Here is a 16,671-nt window from a genome sequence, read left to right on the forward strand (position 1 = left end):
AAAAGAGGCAGAGAGCATGAGAAGGGAGTGCCAACAGAGCTTTTGTACGCATAACTCATGAAAGATCACGAGTCGGATTTAACCCTGTTTTAAACTGTGGCCCTTCACACAAACGAAAGGTTGCTTTTATATTGATTACCACACAGATGTAAGAAAGCGTCACACGTTACTAAAATGTCATTCATGTGCCTGTTAAAACTTGCCAGAACAACCTTTCCAAGAATGACTTCCTGGTTATACGAAGGTTTCGATCTTTGTTTGCGTTGTGCTTTCGTCGTTTAACATGGTTGCTAAAACCGGATCAACAGGTCTGACCTGTCGTCGAGCTGAAAGCACTGCTCTCTCTCATGGGTTTAATTATTACGCATTCTGTGTACACTTCTGCGGTCAGCTTCTCTCGGTTAATGAACAGCTCTTTGTCTCTAAAGGGTTCGAGTACAAGTTTTCACAAAAGTTTGGGGAGGGTATACAATTAAACTAGGTTCAGGTTTAAACTACTCATTTTTATAGTCAAAATGAGTGCTCTGATCTAGTTGCTATGAACTGAGCTTTCCGCTCCAAAGTAAAACAGGTGTGGCACAACAGTTCCTGCTTCCATGACTTGAAGGGAGAAGTCACAAAGAGATATTAAAGGTTTGAATCAGGCAGCCATACATTTAAAGCCCGAAATGCGTTGCCACTAAACTCATAGGGAAACACTTAAGACAAAGTTTAACACAAAACAAATTTTATTAAAAACAGTAGCACACAAAACTGTACAGTTAAAATGTTGATCCAATTGAAGAGCCCTCATTAAATAGCAAAACAGTAACAGCGAAACGTCATTTAAAAACTGCATTCGGCACGTAACAGACACTTTTTCCCCGATATGAAAATGTTACAAGCGAATATACAGCAGGTCTATGTATCGGTGTGGGATGCATCCCCGTTGAGACATCATTACTAGCTTAAGACATGTTGTCCAACTCTCTTGGCTGAAAGAAAGAAAATTAAACATTAACATGAAATCCTCCGTTGAGCGGTTTTATCTCCATTTAAAAAGAAACATCAACTACAGTAGAAATACAACTGACCCGTGCTTTGCTGTACCTGGCCTTCTGTCGTCGACCGAGGAGGGCCTATAGAATAGAGACGAAACAGTTATAGAAAAAGAAGTGTTTACAATAAAAATTTAAACTATAAATAGGTGCACTTACCAGAACAACAAGTCCTGCAATCACGATCAAGCTGACCACCACGATGACAGCAATAATACCAGCAGTCAACTGCTTCATGGTGAAGGTGGGTGCAACTTCATCTACGTAGTACACCAGAATGTTCTCCATAGACACCTTAGTTCCCTCGACACTGACCTCAAATGGTACGCCTTTCGAGTACAGAGGCAGAACTTTGATCTAGAAAAACACAATCAGATCACTCAAACCAGGCAATCCATCTATTTGTCAGCACATTTCATATGAAACGGCACTTCATATAAACATATTCATGTAACATTTACATACACTATATACTCTTAAGATAAAAGGCAATGAGTCTCACATCTTTCTCCATGTAGTAGCTAATGAGGGACAGGTCGAGCTCACGATCACCTTTAGGCTTTTGGACATCCACAACAATAAGGCGGCCATCTTTGTCATACTGGATAAAGGCAACAGTAAGAATCAGTACAAAAGCACTCAAAGGGATAAAAAAGCTGCAAGCGTGCTGCTAGAGGTTAAAGGGTTTTACCTGAACCTCCGTGACATATTTCTTATCCACCTTGTAACGCTCCAGCAAAGCATTCTGAATACCACTGCAAAAGGAGTAATAGAAACAACAATAAGTAACTTTTGCAAAACTCAACGGTTTAACACCTAAAACCGTATTAGTCGCATAAGAACACAGAGCCACATTTAGCAACTGCACAATGAAAAGAGACCACAGCTGCCCATGTCTCCATTGGTTTTATAATGTGCACTTTAAGACTAGTCACTGCAGTTATTAAAAGTCACTGTTGCAACGAGGAAATCACGTTTTTGATGAACTAGCCCTTAAAAGAAAAACGTAACATACGTCTTCAACTTTTCTGCATCCAAAGCAGGAACCGAATCTTTATGTGTCAATTGAAGACGAACCCAACTAGGAGAGAAAGAAACGTCAGACCATTTTCAATTCCACACATTTTACACAAACAGTACAGCGGAGATTACACTGGGTGTGTCAGCCAAGAGTATTTTGTCAAGTGCACTCACTAGGTCTCCACGGGCTCACACTTGATGTTTTTGTCTCCTTTATCACTTCGGCGTACACCAGCGCTGTTAACGCACCAGCAGACCTCAGTGCCGTTACACTGGACGGCCTTGAACTTGCCATTGCTCTCACAATCAGGGTCATATATGCCATCATTGTCCACAAACGCGGTCTCGGTCTGCTTGCCACCAATGGATCTAGTGGACATGTTTTTCCTGGCGCGATACATCTCTGCTTGCATGAGGAGGCACTTGGGAATTACTGCGGGGGAGACTGAACCTTAGTACGAGGACATGAAAGAAAAAATGGATTGAAATAGTTGAGAAAAGAAACGTACACTTGGTACAGTCAAGGGGAGCCGGGACACCATCACGCAACATAAGGGTACATCTGCACGGGTCTCCGTCACACACTGCCCATTTCATGGTTGGACATTCACCTGTTGAGCAGATTTAAAACCTTTTAGACAATAGCTCGATTGCATTTAATAAGTATAGTCTACTTGAGAGAACAAACATAGTGGCCCGACAAAATATGCTGGTAGCCATTCTTAGTGTTGGATTGGTAAATTTGCCCAAAATACTGAACTTTCACTACATCAAAATCGTGGTTAACACTATGTTTGACTTTTGGGTTGGGTAAGCTGAACAGTACACACCAAATACAAACGAGTTTATCCCTTCCCCCTTCGTACTGAACCACACCCAGATCTCATCGTATTGTTTGCTGCCCAAACCACAACGGTGAACGACGCACACCGTTCCCTAGAACCTAAACTGCCATTTTACATAGAAAATAATTGTGGTACAATTGAGAAATCGTGTACTTACATAGCGAAGCGACATCCACGAACACTAGCACACACAGGGCGATTAAAACCTTCATCTTGGGAGATAACTGAAGAAAGAGACAGAGGTTAAGATATAAATACTCCCGTCCGGGCGCGCGCGCCACAATCCACAACACATGCCTTTTAACTTCTTTAATCATTAAGCTCCGTGTTCCTCTTACCCGAAACACTGCGCAAAAGACTGACAAAATCCACTCAAAGGAGTATTCCGACACCGACTGAGGTTATTCCTGACGGCGACCTGCCAAGCGACTGACCCAAACTCGCTACAGGTGACAATATACCTGCTTGAGTAAAGTGACGTCAGGTGGACTCGGGATGTGGGCGGGCTCACCTTTTTTCCTCTCGGACCATATTTGGCAGAAGCGCGTGACGCACCGAGAGCATCTTAGCGGGACTTATTACTCCATTTTGTAAACGTAAACCACCAAACATGTAAGATGGAAATGCATCACATGCAAAGCCCGATACCTGCCGGTTGAAACTAGGTGCGAAGTTTTGGGCCGATGTGACACAAACACCCTACTGAAAGTGACATGCGCAATGGGCTGATACTTTATTTAGATCCCTAAATATAAATAAGCTCCATATGCCTTAGATTAGTTTGAAATATAATAGGCTACATTGGCTTCAGGCCCGGCTTGAAATAATAAATGGAGTTTCATTTGTAACTGACGTACAGGATCAAAGTAGGCCTACCTGCTAAAATAATCGATTAGACGCTTCAGATGAGTGAATGCGAGCGTTTTATGTGGTCAGTAGGCCTATTTGGGTTTTTTTGTTACCCACGAAGTCATTCAGGCATCTGTTCTCTCTCTAAGAATGCAGTGAGAACCAGGCGAACAAGTTTGGACAAAATCCCAACCCCCACTGTTTCTAAACCTTTTTCTGTAGGACTTTTTGGTAGTTGTCTCTACACGGTGTGTTTTGATATTTAACACATTTTTGAGCAGTACTGTTGAACACTGTGACCTAAATCGACATTTCTTTAGCTTGGTCGTGTGAATATCCTACAGGTATCGTGATGACTTAATGAGAAGGGCAGCAAGGCTTAGCAATTTGTAAAATGGACACACCCTTCCTGACTGATACCATAACAACATCGAAACTGATGTCATACTCTCTACAGGGCTGTGTTGTGTTGTCTCTCAGTGTGACAACAGATCTAAGATCATTTGATGGCATATTCATATTATTTGTTGTTGCAAAAGAAATGTTATTTGTAGGTTGTATTTTGTGGTTGAATTTAAAGTTGGGTTTTATTTCATTAACACTGCATATAGGAATTTATAGTGTGTCTGATATTTGACCTGTGTTTTGACTTGCATAACCTTATATGTTTTGCTTATAGTCAATGTTTTCTTGTACAGCTGCTTTGTAACAACGAAATGTGTAAAAAAGCGCTATATAAATAAAGCTGACTTGACTTGACTTAAAGTGAAACAAGTTCCCTGTAAAGTGTGTATCATGCATGTTATGTTTTTGTGAGTCTTCGTTGTTTACCTTTTGTGTGCACATTCTTGTACAAAAAAATGATATACACACCCCCATGGCTATAAAGTTTATGAATATATGTAGTTGTTTGAGATGTACTGTATTTATTTTAGCCAATTTATTTTATACTTTATAGATGGTTTCATCAGACACACACCTTGCCCGAAAATATCCACCCGTCTGTTTTGGTTATAATATTAAATTATAAATTAAATTGTTATATATATATAACAATATCTATTTATATGAATATTTTATTGTAAATTAATTGTATATTCAATTGAATTAAAACTACTCAACAGTTATTGATTCTTTGTGGGTTACATATTTAATATTTACCATATATTCATTACTTGGAAAACCTATCTAGTGTGTTTCCTAGCCTTCAGCTTGACACTGAGACCCTGTACTGTAGGATAATAAAATAGAGGGGCGGTTTCCCAGACAGGGATTCGTTCAAGCCAGGACTAGGCTTTAGTTTAATTTGTAGGGTACATTAATACTTTACAAAAAACATTACAGTATCCGTCTTCAAATAAACCAATCACACTAATGAACTTTAAGACATGTAGTGCAATATCTGATCTGTCATATCTCCACTTGGTGGCACTCCAAGTTGTTTTTCTCCTTGCCACAGCAACTCTTTACATGACAAACTTCATGCCTGTCCACACCCGGAACTTTAGGGGAGGGGGCTTGCCGGACAGGGCATTAGCCTAGTTCCATACTAAAAGGCTGTTTTATCTTAGTAGATTCTTCATAAAAATTACTTTTGTGTTTTTTTAATTGAAGCCAGTTCGATTTAGGTTCATCTCAGTAGGAAAGGCAAAGTTAGAGGACATGCGCTCTATTTATTATTCTGAAAAGTGAGCTCATGCTTTAAAAACTCTTGATGTAATTTTTGTACTGTTGGCTGTGTACCCTGCTGTCTATGTAAATCAGTTGCCAAAATGCAAAAGCTGATGGTCTCCTAACTAAATCCAGTATTTTGATTTGCCTTGTAATCTCCTTGTTATACAATTATAAACCCCAACAATCATCGGTTAAAGTATTAATCATTTCAATAGACAATTATTCCATCAAGTAACATTTTTCATTAACCTTACTGTATTGTCCTAAATAGCTTTTTCTTTCTGCTTGCCTACCAAAAGTTACAATTCTCATGTACTTGCTTTGTCTATACTGTAGCAATGAAAACATTATTAATAGTTTCGTTTTTCCTGTTGTCCTTGCTACACGTAAACCTGTTGCCTTCTTTTGTAAATCGTGTAATGTCTCCTCTTCTTAAATTAACGATTTCAGGACAAGTTTAATCTGTTCTATCCTCGTAGGCCTAAGGTCCTGATATTAACCAGATCTACCCGGTTTGGGTTAGTTAGCGTCCGGCGGAGTTGCGGCTGGTGGGCTATTTTTTTAAGGGGGGCGGAACAAACTATTGGACGTGACGTAAACGTATCATTAATGCTTAGCTAAAAAAAAGTATCGAATAATGTAATGGTGTTTATTAACAGTAATAAGGAGCCAGTTCAAATGAAAAAAATATTGCAGAATACTTTATTATTTATTATCGTAAACTTTTGTAAAAATCCTAGATGCTATACCGTGTTTTTGAACCGTAGTGTGCTGTAAATAGGTTTACAAGTATTAGTGATTTTTAAACGTTTTAAAACAGTGAGGCAAAAATGGAACAACTCTTTGGCCATTGTTTAGAAGTAACCAACATTGTACCTCTTAAAATCATTTAGAAATCAACTTCATTCATTTGACAGGTGTGCGAGTGCAACATGTTGTCATTGCAACGTGGTACTTCCTGTTTCCTTTTCTGCCAGTATGTCCTACGAAGGACGTCTCGTTTTATTCTAAGTTGAGAATCCTCCATATACCGCATCCTTTAGAGGATATATCTGGAGGACACATGACGCATCCTTGCGTAACGAGACACCTGTCAGTACACGATCCGTTCCACCTGCACGATCCGTTCACGCATGCGCGTAATTACGTATTAGAAAACGTCATGGTTTTCCTACACTATTTGTACCGTGACGCAGGCGATGAAACGTTTGACGGCAGGCGGCACAACTGGCGGCATATTCTTTGTTTACGTTTTGAAATGTCGCTTACGTTACCATGATTACGACGTGTTTATGTGGTTGCCAATCCAAAATAATAGAGTTGTTACATGAACATAGATGATTTTGGTTTCATGTGGAATAAAGTATTTTTATCGACTGCAAATCTTCAGTTTCATCCAAACTCCATTTTGCGATTCATTGTATCATGTCTATTAACCTTACCGTGTTTCGATCTAAGGTCAGTAGTATTGTCAAAGACAGTTTGTGTCGTTTTTTAAATTAAAATCTGATAATACTAGTTGACTTTATGTAGTAATTTATTAGTATGGGCCTATATATAGGCTAATATATCTATCCATTTAATCTAAATTAGTAAAATAATCCCTTCAATGTCGTTTACAGAAGCCAATAAGGAACATAACACGCATGTCTAACTAGACTGTAGTTCTTTCTTCATGTAAATTATAAAGTCAGGGGAAACATTACAGTATTTCAAACTGACTTGACAGAACGCATAGTGAAATGAGACCAGGTGGAACGAAGCGAAGTAAATTGAGTATTGTATTTTATTTAACAGTAAAAAATATAAATAAAGTAAAACAAAGCTGCGCAAGCGTGGAACAGATCGTGCAGTGTCGTAAATCGTCGCAAAACAAAATCTTCATTTGCGCATGAGCGGTTTCTACAACGTCGTTGTGCGCATGCGTGAACGGATCGTGCGTCGTTGTGCGCATGCGTGAACGGATCGTGCAGGTGGAACGGATCGTGTACTGACAACACCCATTGACGAAGAGGATACAAGATGACTTCTTCTTCTGTGGGCAAGCGAGTGTCAGAAGAATATATTTGCGCAGCGCCACCCTGTGTACCGGGATATTACTGTTTATCATTAAGCGCCATTTATGTCAGTGAGTGAATTTGCACAGTAAGTCTGCTCATCGGCAGTGAAAATCGCTTTCGTATGAATGAATGCTGAAAACGATGCCCCGGTCTGGACGAGCCAACACTCTGTATATGTGTGCATGTTTCAGCCTTTCCCTAAACAAAGCTTCCTATGTTGATTGTTTTTACTGCTCTGCTGTGTTTGATTCTTCTACCTGTTTCATTCTGAGCATGTGTTTGATTTGGCTGTGCAAAAATATCATCATTGTAGCGGCCTTAATTCATTTATCTTCTTATTGGTTATTTGTAATCACGTGTTTTGATGTGTTCACTTCCGTTTCCTTTATATCCGCTGTGTTAAATTGTTTGTTGTGGTTGGTTAGGGGGTGAGCGATGGGATGGCCAACTTTCTGTTGACCGTACAAGTAAAATGTTTGTTCTGTCTAATAAAACAACTGTGACGTGTACAGAAGTGTCCCCGTTTCTCAGTCTCCAAGGCAATATGGTTGGATGCCGAAACAATTATGTTATAAAGGCAACGTGGTATAATTAAAACGGGCAAATCCTTAATATAAATAATCATGAAAAGTAAACAAGGAAAGCCTTGCTAAAATAAAAACGGGAGAATTGGGTTTAAGCTACGAATGCGACAGACCGGAAACGTTAGTTTCTGCAGCAAAGTTGCTCATGCCACTGCGTTCCAAAGTTCAAGTTTGGTGAACTGACATGCGAATGGATTCGTCACAGCGTGACCTTTCTCTTCTCAGGGCGTGACCCTACTCCATTCTTGCACTAGTTTCCTTATATCCTGCTCCCTACACGCAATAACGCGTCCACGTGTCTAACATCTGTACACGGAACTACGTCTTTAGGGGCAATAATGCGTACATGCGATATATCATCTTTATTATATTTGCCAAAACGGCATTCCATACAAGCGTGGTGTGTAAACCCTTTATACTCAAGGCACTTTCAGACAGCCAGGGATTTTTGTGTCGCTTGTCTCTTCCTATGACATCGTTTGAAGGCGTTCCTAGCTTCGGTTGTCCTAGTGACAGCTTTTACAAACCCTCCAGTGACTGACGAGAGACGGATGACCTGAGCTTCACTGCTGTACTCCAATAGGCCATTTCACATGAAGTCAAGCATCTTCCATTCTGCCGCGAAGCAGTGTATCGCTACATCCGTTAGCGCCTCAGAATGGAGTAGCACAGCTCCCAAAAATACAGCTAGATGATGAACAACGTCTTGCAGACAAATCTTTGCTAACGGCAAGATCAAAGCTAGATAAAGGATACAACATTTGTTTTGTTGAACAGTACCTGTTTGATCATGAACAGTATTAGGAGTAACGCGTTACTGTAGTTCGATTACTTTTTGGTAACAGAGGAATGTAACGCTTTAAAATTTAGATTAGATTATAGTTCCAAGCCAATGTAACTATACGTTACAGCTGTGTTTCATCGTTGCTGTTTTATCATTTATATTGTAAAAGTGAAATGGCTTTCACAGAATCTGGATGCCTGCCTGTTGCACCCGTGACGTCATTGAACTGAAACCTGTAAGCACCTTTGTGGAAAAGTACTACCAAAGCCGCATGGAAAGCCTACCACCTTAAGATAAAAATTGTGATGGCTAATATCGCCGCTGCTTCATCGGATTGGACGGAAAGCAGGCTAGGAGACTACACGCTGTTATATGATTGGCTGACGGGCCTTTCGTGATCCGTTTTAGCCACTATGCTCCAATTGAAAGTATTACAGACCCATACACCTCCATATCATGAGACAATCTTTGGTATTACCAGCGAAAACAAACTCAGTATGGTGAAAGAAATGTATGGTTCTGTAGCTTGAAATACAATCATTATTTTGAGCTTATTTCTGTCAAAGCCAAGAATATTGTTGTGCGTTGTCGGTCATGTGGAGGTAAGCAAAACCCTACAGGACGGTAAAACTTCTTGAGACAGTAACGTTACCGGGCAAAGAGAGCAAAGAGTCAATTTATACTGTCGATTCCCAGACTGGTATTAGCAGCTTGTTATGTTTTGTCAGACTAGGTTTTGCTGCTCTAAAGCTGTTATATTTATTATATGACAAATAAATCATAATAGAAATCTGCAGAAGCACAAGTAAAGATATACAAGTATAAGAAACTAAGGAGACTTTACATTATGGAGCATGCAGATTAAGAAATACTACAGTTAACATATGAAAATGTTTTAAGTTAAATCACAGAGTTTCATAATTATTATTATTCATGACAGGCTTTATTATGTAATAAACCGAAATAATTTAGTAAAATAATCAAAGACAGGCTTAATTTAGTTTGTTGTTTTGTTTTACTTTTGCGTTAGCGAAGGTGCTAACGTACTTGAATAAGTAATCTGTCAGTCAATAACTTTACGAAATATTAACATGCCTTATACTAAACACAATAATAATCTTATTCTCGAAACACCAAGGATTGAATATGAGAGTTACGACACTTCATCTCGTCTCCGTGTGGTCACGTAGTTCATGGAATCCACAAAATAGTTCCAAACCAATCTGTGCTGTCAACCTATTTAATGGATTTTAGCAAGACAGATAACAGCAACTATATTTGCATAATTGTTGCTAAATATATACTGCCCTTTTGAGAAGGCAATACAAGATGCCGCTCGTTTGCTGAGCGCAGGGTTCTTCCGGTGCAGATCCAGTGATAGTCCTATAAGCAAGCGTCAGTGACTTAAATCTGATCCGGGCTTCAACCGGTAGCCAGTGGAGAGAGATGAAAGGGGTGTCACATGAGCCCTTTTGGGCTGTTGGAAGAAGAGGCGTGCTGCTACATTCTGAACCAGCTGGGGTGGTTTGAAAGCCTTTGCAGGAAGACCAGAAGGAGAGCATTGCAGTAGTCCAACCTTGAGATCACAAGGGCCGGGACAAGGAGTTGTGCTGCATGCTCAGTGAGAGAGGGTCTAACCTTTATTATGTTAAATAAGGCATATCAGCATGATCGCGTTGTCTTTGCAATGTGATCATTGAAGGACATCTGTTCATCAAATATGACTACCAGGTTCCTGGCGGTTTTGGAAGGAGTGATTGTGGTATCGCCAAGTTGGATGGTGCGATATGTCCGCAAAACTTGTTAAAATGTATAAACTTGCCGTTATTTCACCAATTGTACAGCAAATGCGTTTGGGAGACACTGAAATGGGCTTCAGTGCAGTGTTTGGAACTATTGGTCGCTCCATGAATGGGCTCACCCATTTATTACTGTTGCGGTGAATTTGTAAATCACGTTCATGCGGTCTACACTTTAAAAACTGTATTTAAACTTCATAATGTTCCGTACCGGGGGGTTCTGGGTGAGAAGGATTCTCTGTGAAACGGCTGAGAATTTTCCAATCACATGATATCAAACATGTTAAACTCAATAATGAGGATTCAATATTGAAAGTCGGAGGGTCTGGGGCACACAGAGGGTCTGGGTCCCTGGGGACGTTCTGACGCGAGCCAATTAGAGAGCAGGCTTGTTTGTGTTGATGCGGTACCGCTAGAATCTGCTGCCGCCTGACAACAGCAATGCATTCTGGTTAGACAATTTGTCCGACTTTGATCGGCACTGCAGCCGCCTAATGATCACATGTGCCATTAAAGTACCGCGAGAGCAAAACGACACCAGCCGCCTAGGTCAGGCGCTGCAATTGCTCAAAATCTGCCACGAAAGCCTCAATGACTACAAACTTTATTCTCATTAGCCAGAATGCTCACGTCTATATATGGCATGTGTTGAGTGTTTATGCTGACACACTCAGTTACGATTATACTCAAAGAAATTAGATTTTTATATCACATTTTATGTTAATTGTACTGATCTTAATGCAAAAACATAGGTATTCCTATATTCACTTAATTAGTGATAAAGTAATTAATATCCAGTGGTCTGCTGTAGGTTTTATTAATGTAATAAATAATATATATACTAATATATATTGAACTCATGTTTAACAGTTTTCTTCTCTGGATAATTCGGTGGGGCAGCGCCCCTGCCTCCGAGTCATTACATAACAAACTGCCGGCTCTGCACCCATGATTGTTTTAGAAATGTTTCTCTTTTTGTTTTCCTTTTCCTCGTATTGATCAACACATGGCAGTAAAGATTATAAAATTTATAATTCATAACATAGAAAATAAACATAATTGTATTCTGTACCTTGCACAAAGCATAATTTTAACATAGAAAATAAGTGTTTATAGCTTATATTTTCAGAAATAAAACAATTGAATGTTGTAAAGATGTGATCAAATGACAAAGCGCTCATTTACAGGATATTTATAAATAATAAAATTGAAGAAATAGTGGAAAAATAAATGTTCAAGATGGATATTATCATCTTCCGTAACACTGTTTACACACGCACAACGATATTTAAATTAAGTTTGATTTTATGTAAAGAAACCGATCAGCCAGTACCATTCAAATGGCAGATGTGTTTTGAAAACAGGTTAACAGATTACTTGTAGTTTTGTGCATTTTTATTGAAATATAATTAATATTTTATTATTTTATTATATTGTGTGTCAGGGTTCTGCCACTGGTTTTTAGGTTTTTTAAGTCTTAGGGCAGGATCATGACAGTACCACGTGTTTTGTGTAGAGAGAGACAAATTATTGTTTGTCACGACATAAGGTGCCCCTCTTGTTCTCTCGTTAGCTTCCATTAGTGTTTCATTCCCCTCACCTGCCTTGTAAAATTATCCTTTGTTTGTCTCCCTATATATTCCCCTTGTGCTGTGCTGAATCGTTTTGTATTGCATTCCTGTCTTGTGGTCCTGTTGCATGGCCTTATTGATCCCGTGCCTTGTGTTGTAGAGGTCTGCATTCCTGCGGCTCTCCCGCGGGACCCGACCACAGTTCTTGCGTCGCGGGATACATTGCCGAATTAAATGCGGTAGCGGTACGAAATTTTGGTGTAATTTGATCGGGAACGGGCGGTCTAAAAACATCCCGTTCCCGTCGTCCTTTCAGAACTACATGTCTGCACTCATTCTTATCAACCACAAATAGGGCCTACAGTCTGCACTTAGGACTATTGTGCACGCGCTGCAAACATGGACCGGTGCTTTCTGCGTAATGCATTTTTTGCAAGGTCCGTGCACGCAGCATTTGCATAACGCTCCTCAGAGCGGGCTGTACCGAATAAAGATGGCAGAGCAAAGTGCGGATGCGCTGTCCTTGAAGGATGTTCAACATGGACTGAAAAACGGTCAGTTTACTGCTAAGAAACCCACGTCAGGCAAGTCTGATGTATGGGAGTCTTTTTCGTGTGTTATAGACGCAGATGAAAAAAAAGACCCTTTGTGCGATGTGATAAATGCCTAAAAGTTTTACTGTTCAGCAGTCACAAGACTGGAACCTCAGGCACTCATGCCTCACAAAGGGACAAACCAAACTGACATTTACGAAGTCTAGGCAGGTGCCAGAGCAGTTTAAAAAAGAGACCACCGAAAAATTTGTTGAATTTGTTTGCAAAGACATTCGACCGTACGATACTGTATCCGGAAAAGGCTTCACACAACTGACCCAACATTTGGTCAACACAGCAGCAAAAATAGGAAGATTTGATGTCAGTGATATACTACCACACCCAACAACGGTGTCAAGAAATGTTGAACTGAGGGCTCAGAGTCTACGTAGACATGTTGTGGATGAAATCACTGCAACAATATCGAAGTTCGGATGCGCAGTTACAGCAGACATATGGACAGAAACCTATCGTAAAAAGTCCTTTTTGTCAGCAACCATTCATTACGTTAATGAACAATCTGAGCTACATTCAAGGGTGCTTTTTGCTGCCCCTTTTGACCCGAGCACCCCAAAGACGGGTGAAAACATTCGAAGGCAACTGCTGTGTTTGGCATTGATGTGACAGAAATGGGCAGAAAGATAGTTTTTGTCACAGATCGTGGAGCCAACATGATCAGTGCCTTACGGGGATACACCATGTGGTGGGACGTACTGTGGCGTCCCTAATTACACAAGGCTGTTGGGTTATCACGGGTCTAATTATGAACCATGCGAGACCGTATAAAAGGAGATCCTATTCACTGTTTGTGTGTGGTTGCCGTTTGTTGTGCGCCACTGCCCGGGGACTTCCCCCTTCTGGTTCCGCTGAGCTTTTGAGGCTAACTTGCTGCTGTGAGCTGTTGGCGGCTGCTACTCTCCCTTTACATGCCTCTCTTGTGGTCCCGTGTCTTGTGATGCTTGAGTTTTTGAAATGATACGCTGTCGTTGGCTGCCACTTTCGCTGTACATGCCCCTCCCACATTCCCGTGCTGTGTGAACGCATCAAGTTCGTTGCAGTGGGTTGTTGGCGGCTGCCACCTTCCTCCTGTATATGCCTCTTCTGCGGTCCCGACGTGGCGATCTGATGGTATCCTTTGCGCGTGTGACTGGCTATAAAGTGGAGGAATAGACGGTTCCCGATACCGCGAGGCATATGGTTCAACTCTATCTGATGCTGCTGCTTTTTATACTTTGACGCTTCCCGTGACAATTTCTCGTCAGCGCGTGAGCGCTTGGAATGTCTCATGTGACATCTGTTCTCCAGCACTCCGTTTTATGATTGCTGAAATCCTTTAACTATTTCTTTAAGTTGTTTGTGACTTTGTTTTGTTGATTTTGTTATATTTATTTTCCAGTGCATGTAAGGATGTTTGTTTAACTTTATTTTACTTATTTTCTGAAGTTGTCTCGTGGTGTTTGTTTCTGCTTATTCTGTTTTGCTTTAAGGGTGCGGTGACTGTGGAGTGCACGTACACCCAGTTTGGATGCCAAACCCTGATTTCCATCATTCTAGTATTGTTTTATGATTTCTTCTTGGTTTATTAATGGAAATGCTTATTGTTGATTTTTAAGTATGTGTTTGTGAGAACGTTACAACTGTGTGTCATTACAGGAGCCGAGGCTTCAGGGCAGGCCACTAATAGGCCCTAAGCGTGCGGTGGTGGAGGTTTTGTCACAGTGGTTTGCGTTCATGCTTGACATTACTGGAGTGTGTGTGTGATACCTGTGTGCAGGGTGGTAAGAGTGATAATAGGAGCCGTGTGGGGACTTGCCATTTTTAGCCTCGGCTTCCCCCTTTAGGTTGGCCTTAGGGTCATGAAGGTGGGATGACGACCCAGTCTTTTAAAGTTGTCTCAGGATTGTTGCTCATTATTTAAAATAAAGCTTTTGTATTTTTGTATCCACGTCTCTGGCCCTCCTTTCGAAAACCACGTTCCTGTGTTCCTTGTAGGTGGTTTAATCCACTAGTATCAACATTTTCCCTGTTAACAGGGTTGCGTAGTCTAGCATATCTAGAGGTAGTTTTCTCCTCTTAAGGTCCCGCTACATTCAGGCTAAACTGCACAGCGCACATGATAAACGTAACTCTGTCCAGTGCGTTTGGTCCCCCGTAATGGAAATGTCTCCGGTGATCGATGGGCTTTTAACTGATGTTAAAAAGTTGATAACATATTTCAAACACTCAGGACAGCAGGGCAAACTAAGAAAGTCACTGAAACAATCTGTAGAGACACGGTGGAACTCCAAGTTTGACATGCTAAATTCTGTTTTGGAACAGTACGAAGACATTGCATTTGTGCTGACTGAGAGCAACAATTATGACAAGATCGGACGCATCAGCGCCAGCACGCTTAAGTTACTAGTATAATTCCTAAAACCCTTCAAAGAGGCAACTGACGACTTGGAAACCGACAACACAGCTCCAAGTGCCTCCCTGGTTCTTCCGTGGTCTGTGCGGTTGATTGAGCACTGTATGTGTGCCACCAAAGACCCTCTGCTTTCTGAAATTGCAACCGTCTGTGTGACACGGCTGAAAGAATTACTGTCAACAGACAGCACTTCGCTACATTCGGTTCACAAGCTTTATAAAACTACAACCTTTCTGACACCAAATCTGCGAGGTTTGAAAATGTTGGATGAAAAAGGGCGACAGGAGGTGATGAAGGTAGTCAAGGAGATGATCGACGATTTAAAGTTTGATATGCATGATGAGGATGTTGAGCCAACACCGGCCAAAAGGTCTACTGTTCACCGTAAATTTTCAGAATGGGAGGATGATGAAGAATCATGTGGATCAAAATCTCTCGATGTGCAGATTCAGGAATACAGGACCATGCAACTTGAGCTATCAAGTCAACAAGTTTTGCAATGGTGAAATTCACATCGTTTCCAGTTCCCTGCTCTGAGCAAGCTTGCAAGATATGTCCTCTGCATCCCGGCCACGAATGCACCTTCCGAGAGAGCATTCAGCATTTGTGGTCGGATTTTGGAGGAGAGACGTTCGTTGCTGAAACCGCCGTCAGTCAGTGACATTCTTTTCCCTGCATGGATATTTTAAATAATTTAGAAAAATAAGATTTTGCAAGTAAGTAAACGGTTTTCGTTCATTTCGCTAAAGGCGTACGATTTTTTAGATGTCATTTAATTTATTATCAGTTATTGTTGCTTTATTTATATAGGCTTTATTTTCTTTTGTAGGAGAGACGTTGAAGTCGACGGCGGGGATTTTTTTGTTAGGTTAAAAGGTGATTTAATTTGGCAATGGTTAGCCAACGGTTTTGTTCTTTTGTTTCTTATTTTAAATGACAGATGTCTATTTTTTCTCAGCTACACTTCACCTGCTGTGTTGATAAACATATTACATTTATATTTTGTTATAAAAGTTAGAAAAAGAAAAAATTATTAACAAACATTTTTTTTCTGCAACACGTGTTCCTTTGTGTTGACGGCTAAATGTTAAAAGCATCTTGACAAGATGAATACAAATAAATATCTTTTGTACAACCTACAGTTATATTTGTTATCTCTCTCTTTTAGTAGTGGACTTTTAAATGTGATATTGTGGAAAAGATATTTAAATTTAGCGGGAACGGTCAGATCAGGAAGAAATGTATTCTAAGCGGACAGCGGGTAAACAAAGAGTAAATACATGGTGGGAGCGGGCGGGTGCGGAATATAACCTTGCGGGAGCGGGACGAAAAAAACTGTCCCGCGCAGACCTCTATTGGATTGTGAACTATTATTTGGTCTTACCTTTTACTAGTAAGTCTTGTATCCTGTGTTCTTGTTTTTGCCCCATTGCGTGAAGTCTTTT

The 16,671-nt window shown here is 40.5% G+C and overlaps 1 protein-coding gene across 1 annotated transcript; it reads right to left on the reverse strand.

Moving 5' to 3' along the window:
* Window positions 1-684: 684 nt before the first annotated feature.
* Window positions 685-3,628, reverse strand: epcam (epithelial cell adhesion molecule). Its single transcript, XM_079472491.1, has 10 exons — window positions 3,241-3,628; window positions 3,060-3,126; window positions 2,567-2,668; window positions 2,232-2,490; window positions 2,053-2,118; window positions 1,729-1,792; window positions 1,540-1,638; window positions 1,197-1,394; window positions 1,074-1,118; window positions 685-974 (listed from the first exon to the last, which is right to left on the reverse strand). The coding sequence occupies exons 2-10, from the start codon at window positions 3,112-3,114 to the stop codon at window positions 948-950; spliced, it is 915 nt and encodes a 304-aa protein (XP_079328617.1). The 5' UTR covers window positions 3,115-3,126; window positions 3,241-3,628; the 3' UTR covers window positions 685-947.
* Window positions 3,629-16,671: the final 13,043 nt, after the last annotated feature.

Source organism: Barbatula barbatula (assembly GCF_947034865.1).
Source record: "Barbatula barbatula genome assembly, chromosome: 14".
Taxonomy (NCBI): domain Eukaryota; kingdom Metazoa; phylum Chordata; class Actinopteri; order Cypriniformes; family Nemacheilidae; genus Barbatula; species Barbatula barbatula.

Bases quoted from the DNA above. Each gene is read 5' to 3' on its own strand.
- epcam (XM_079472491.1), bottom strand. From the start codon at position 3,114: ATGAAGGTTTTAATCGCCCTGTGTGTGCTAGTGTTCGTGGATGTCGCT. The intron at 2,669-3,059 runs GTAAGTACACGA...TCTGCTCAACAG, and splicing joins CGTGGATGTCGCTTCGCTAT to GTGAATGTCCAACCATGAAA. The intron at 1,639-1,728 runs GTAAAACCCTTT...GCCTTTATCCAG, and splicing joins AATATGTCACGGAGGTTCAG to TATGACAAAGATGGCCGCCT.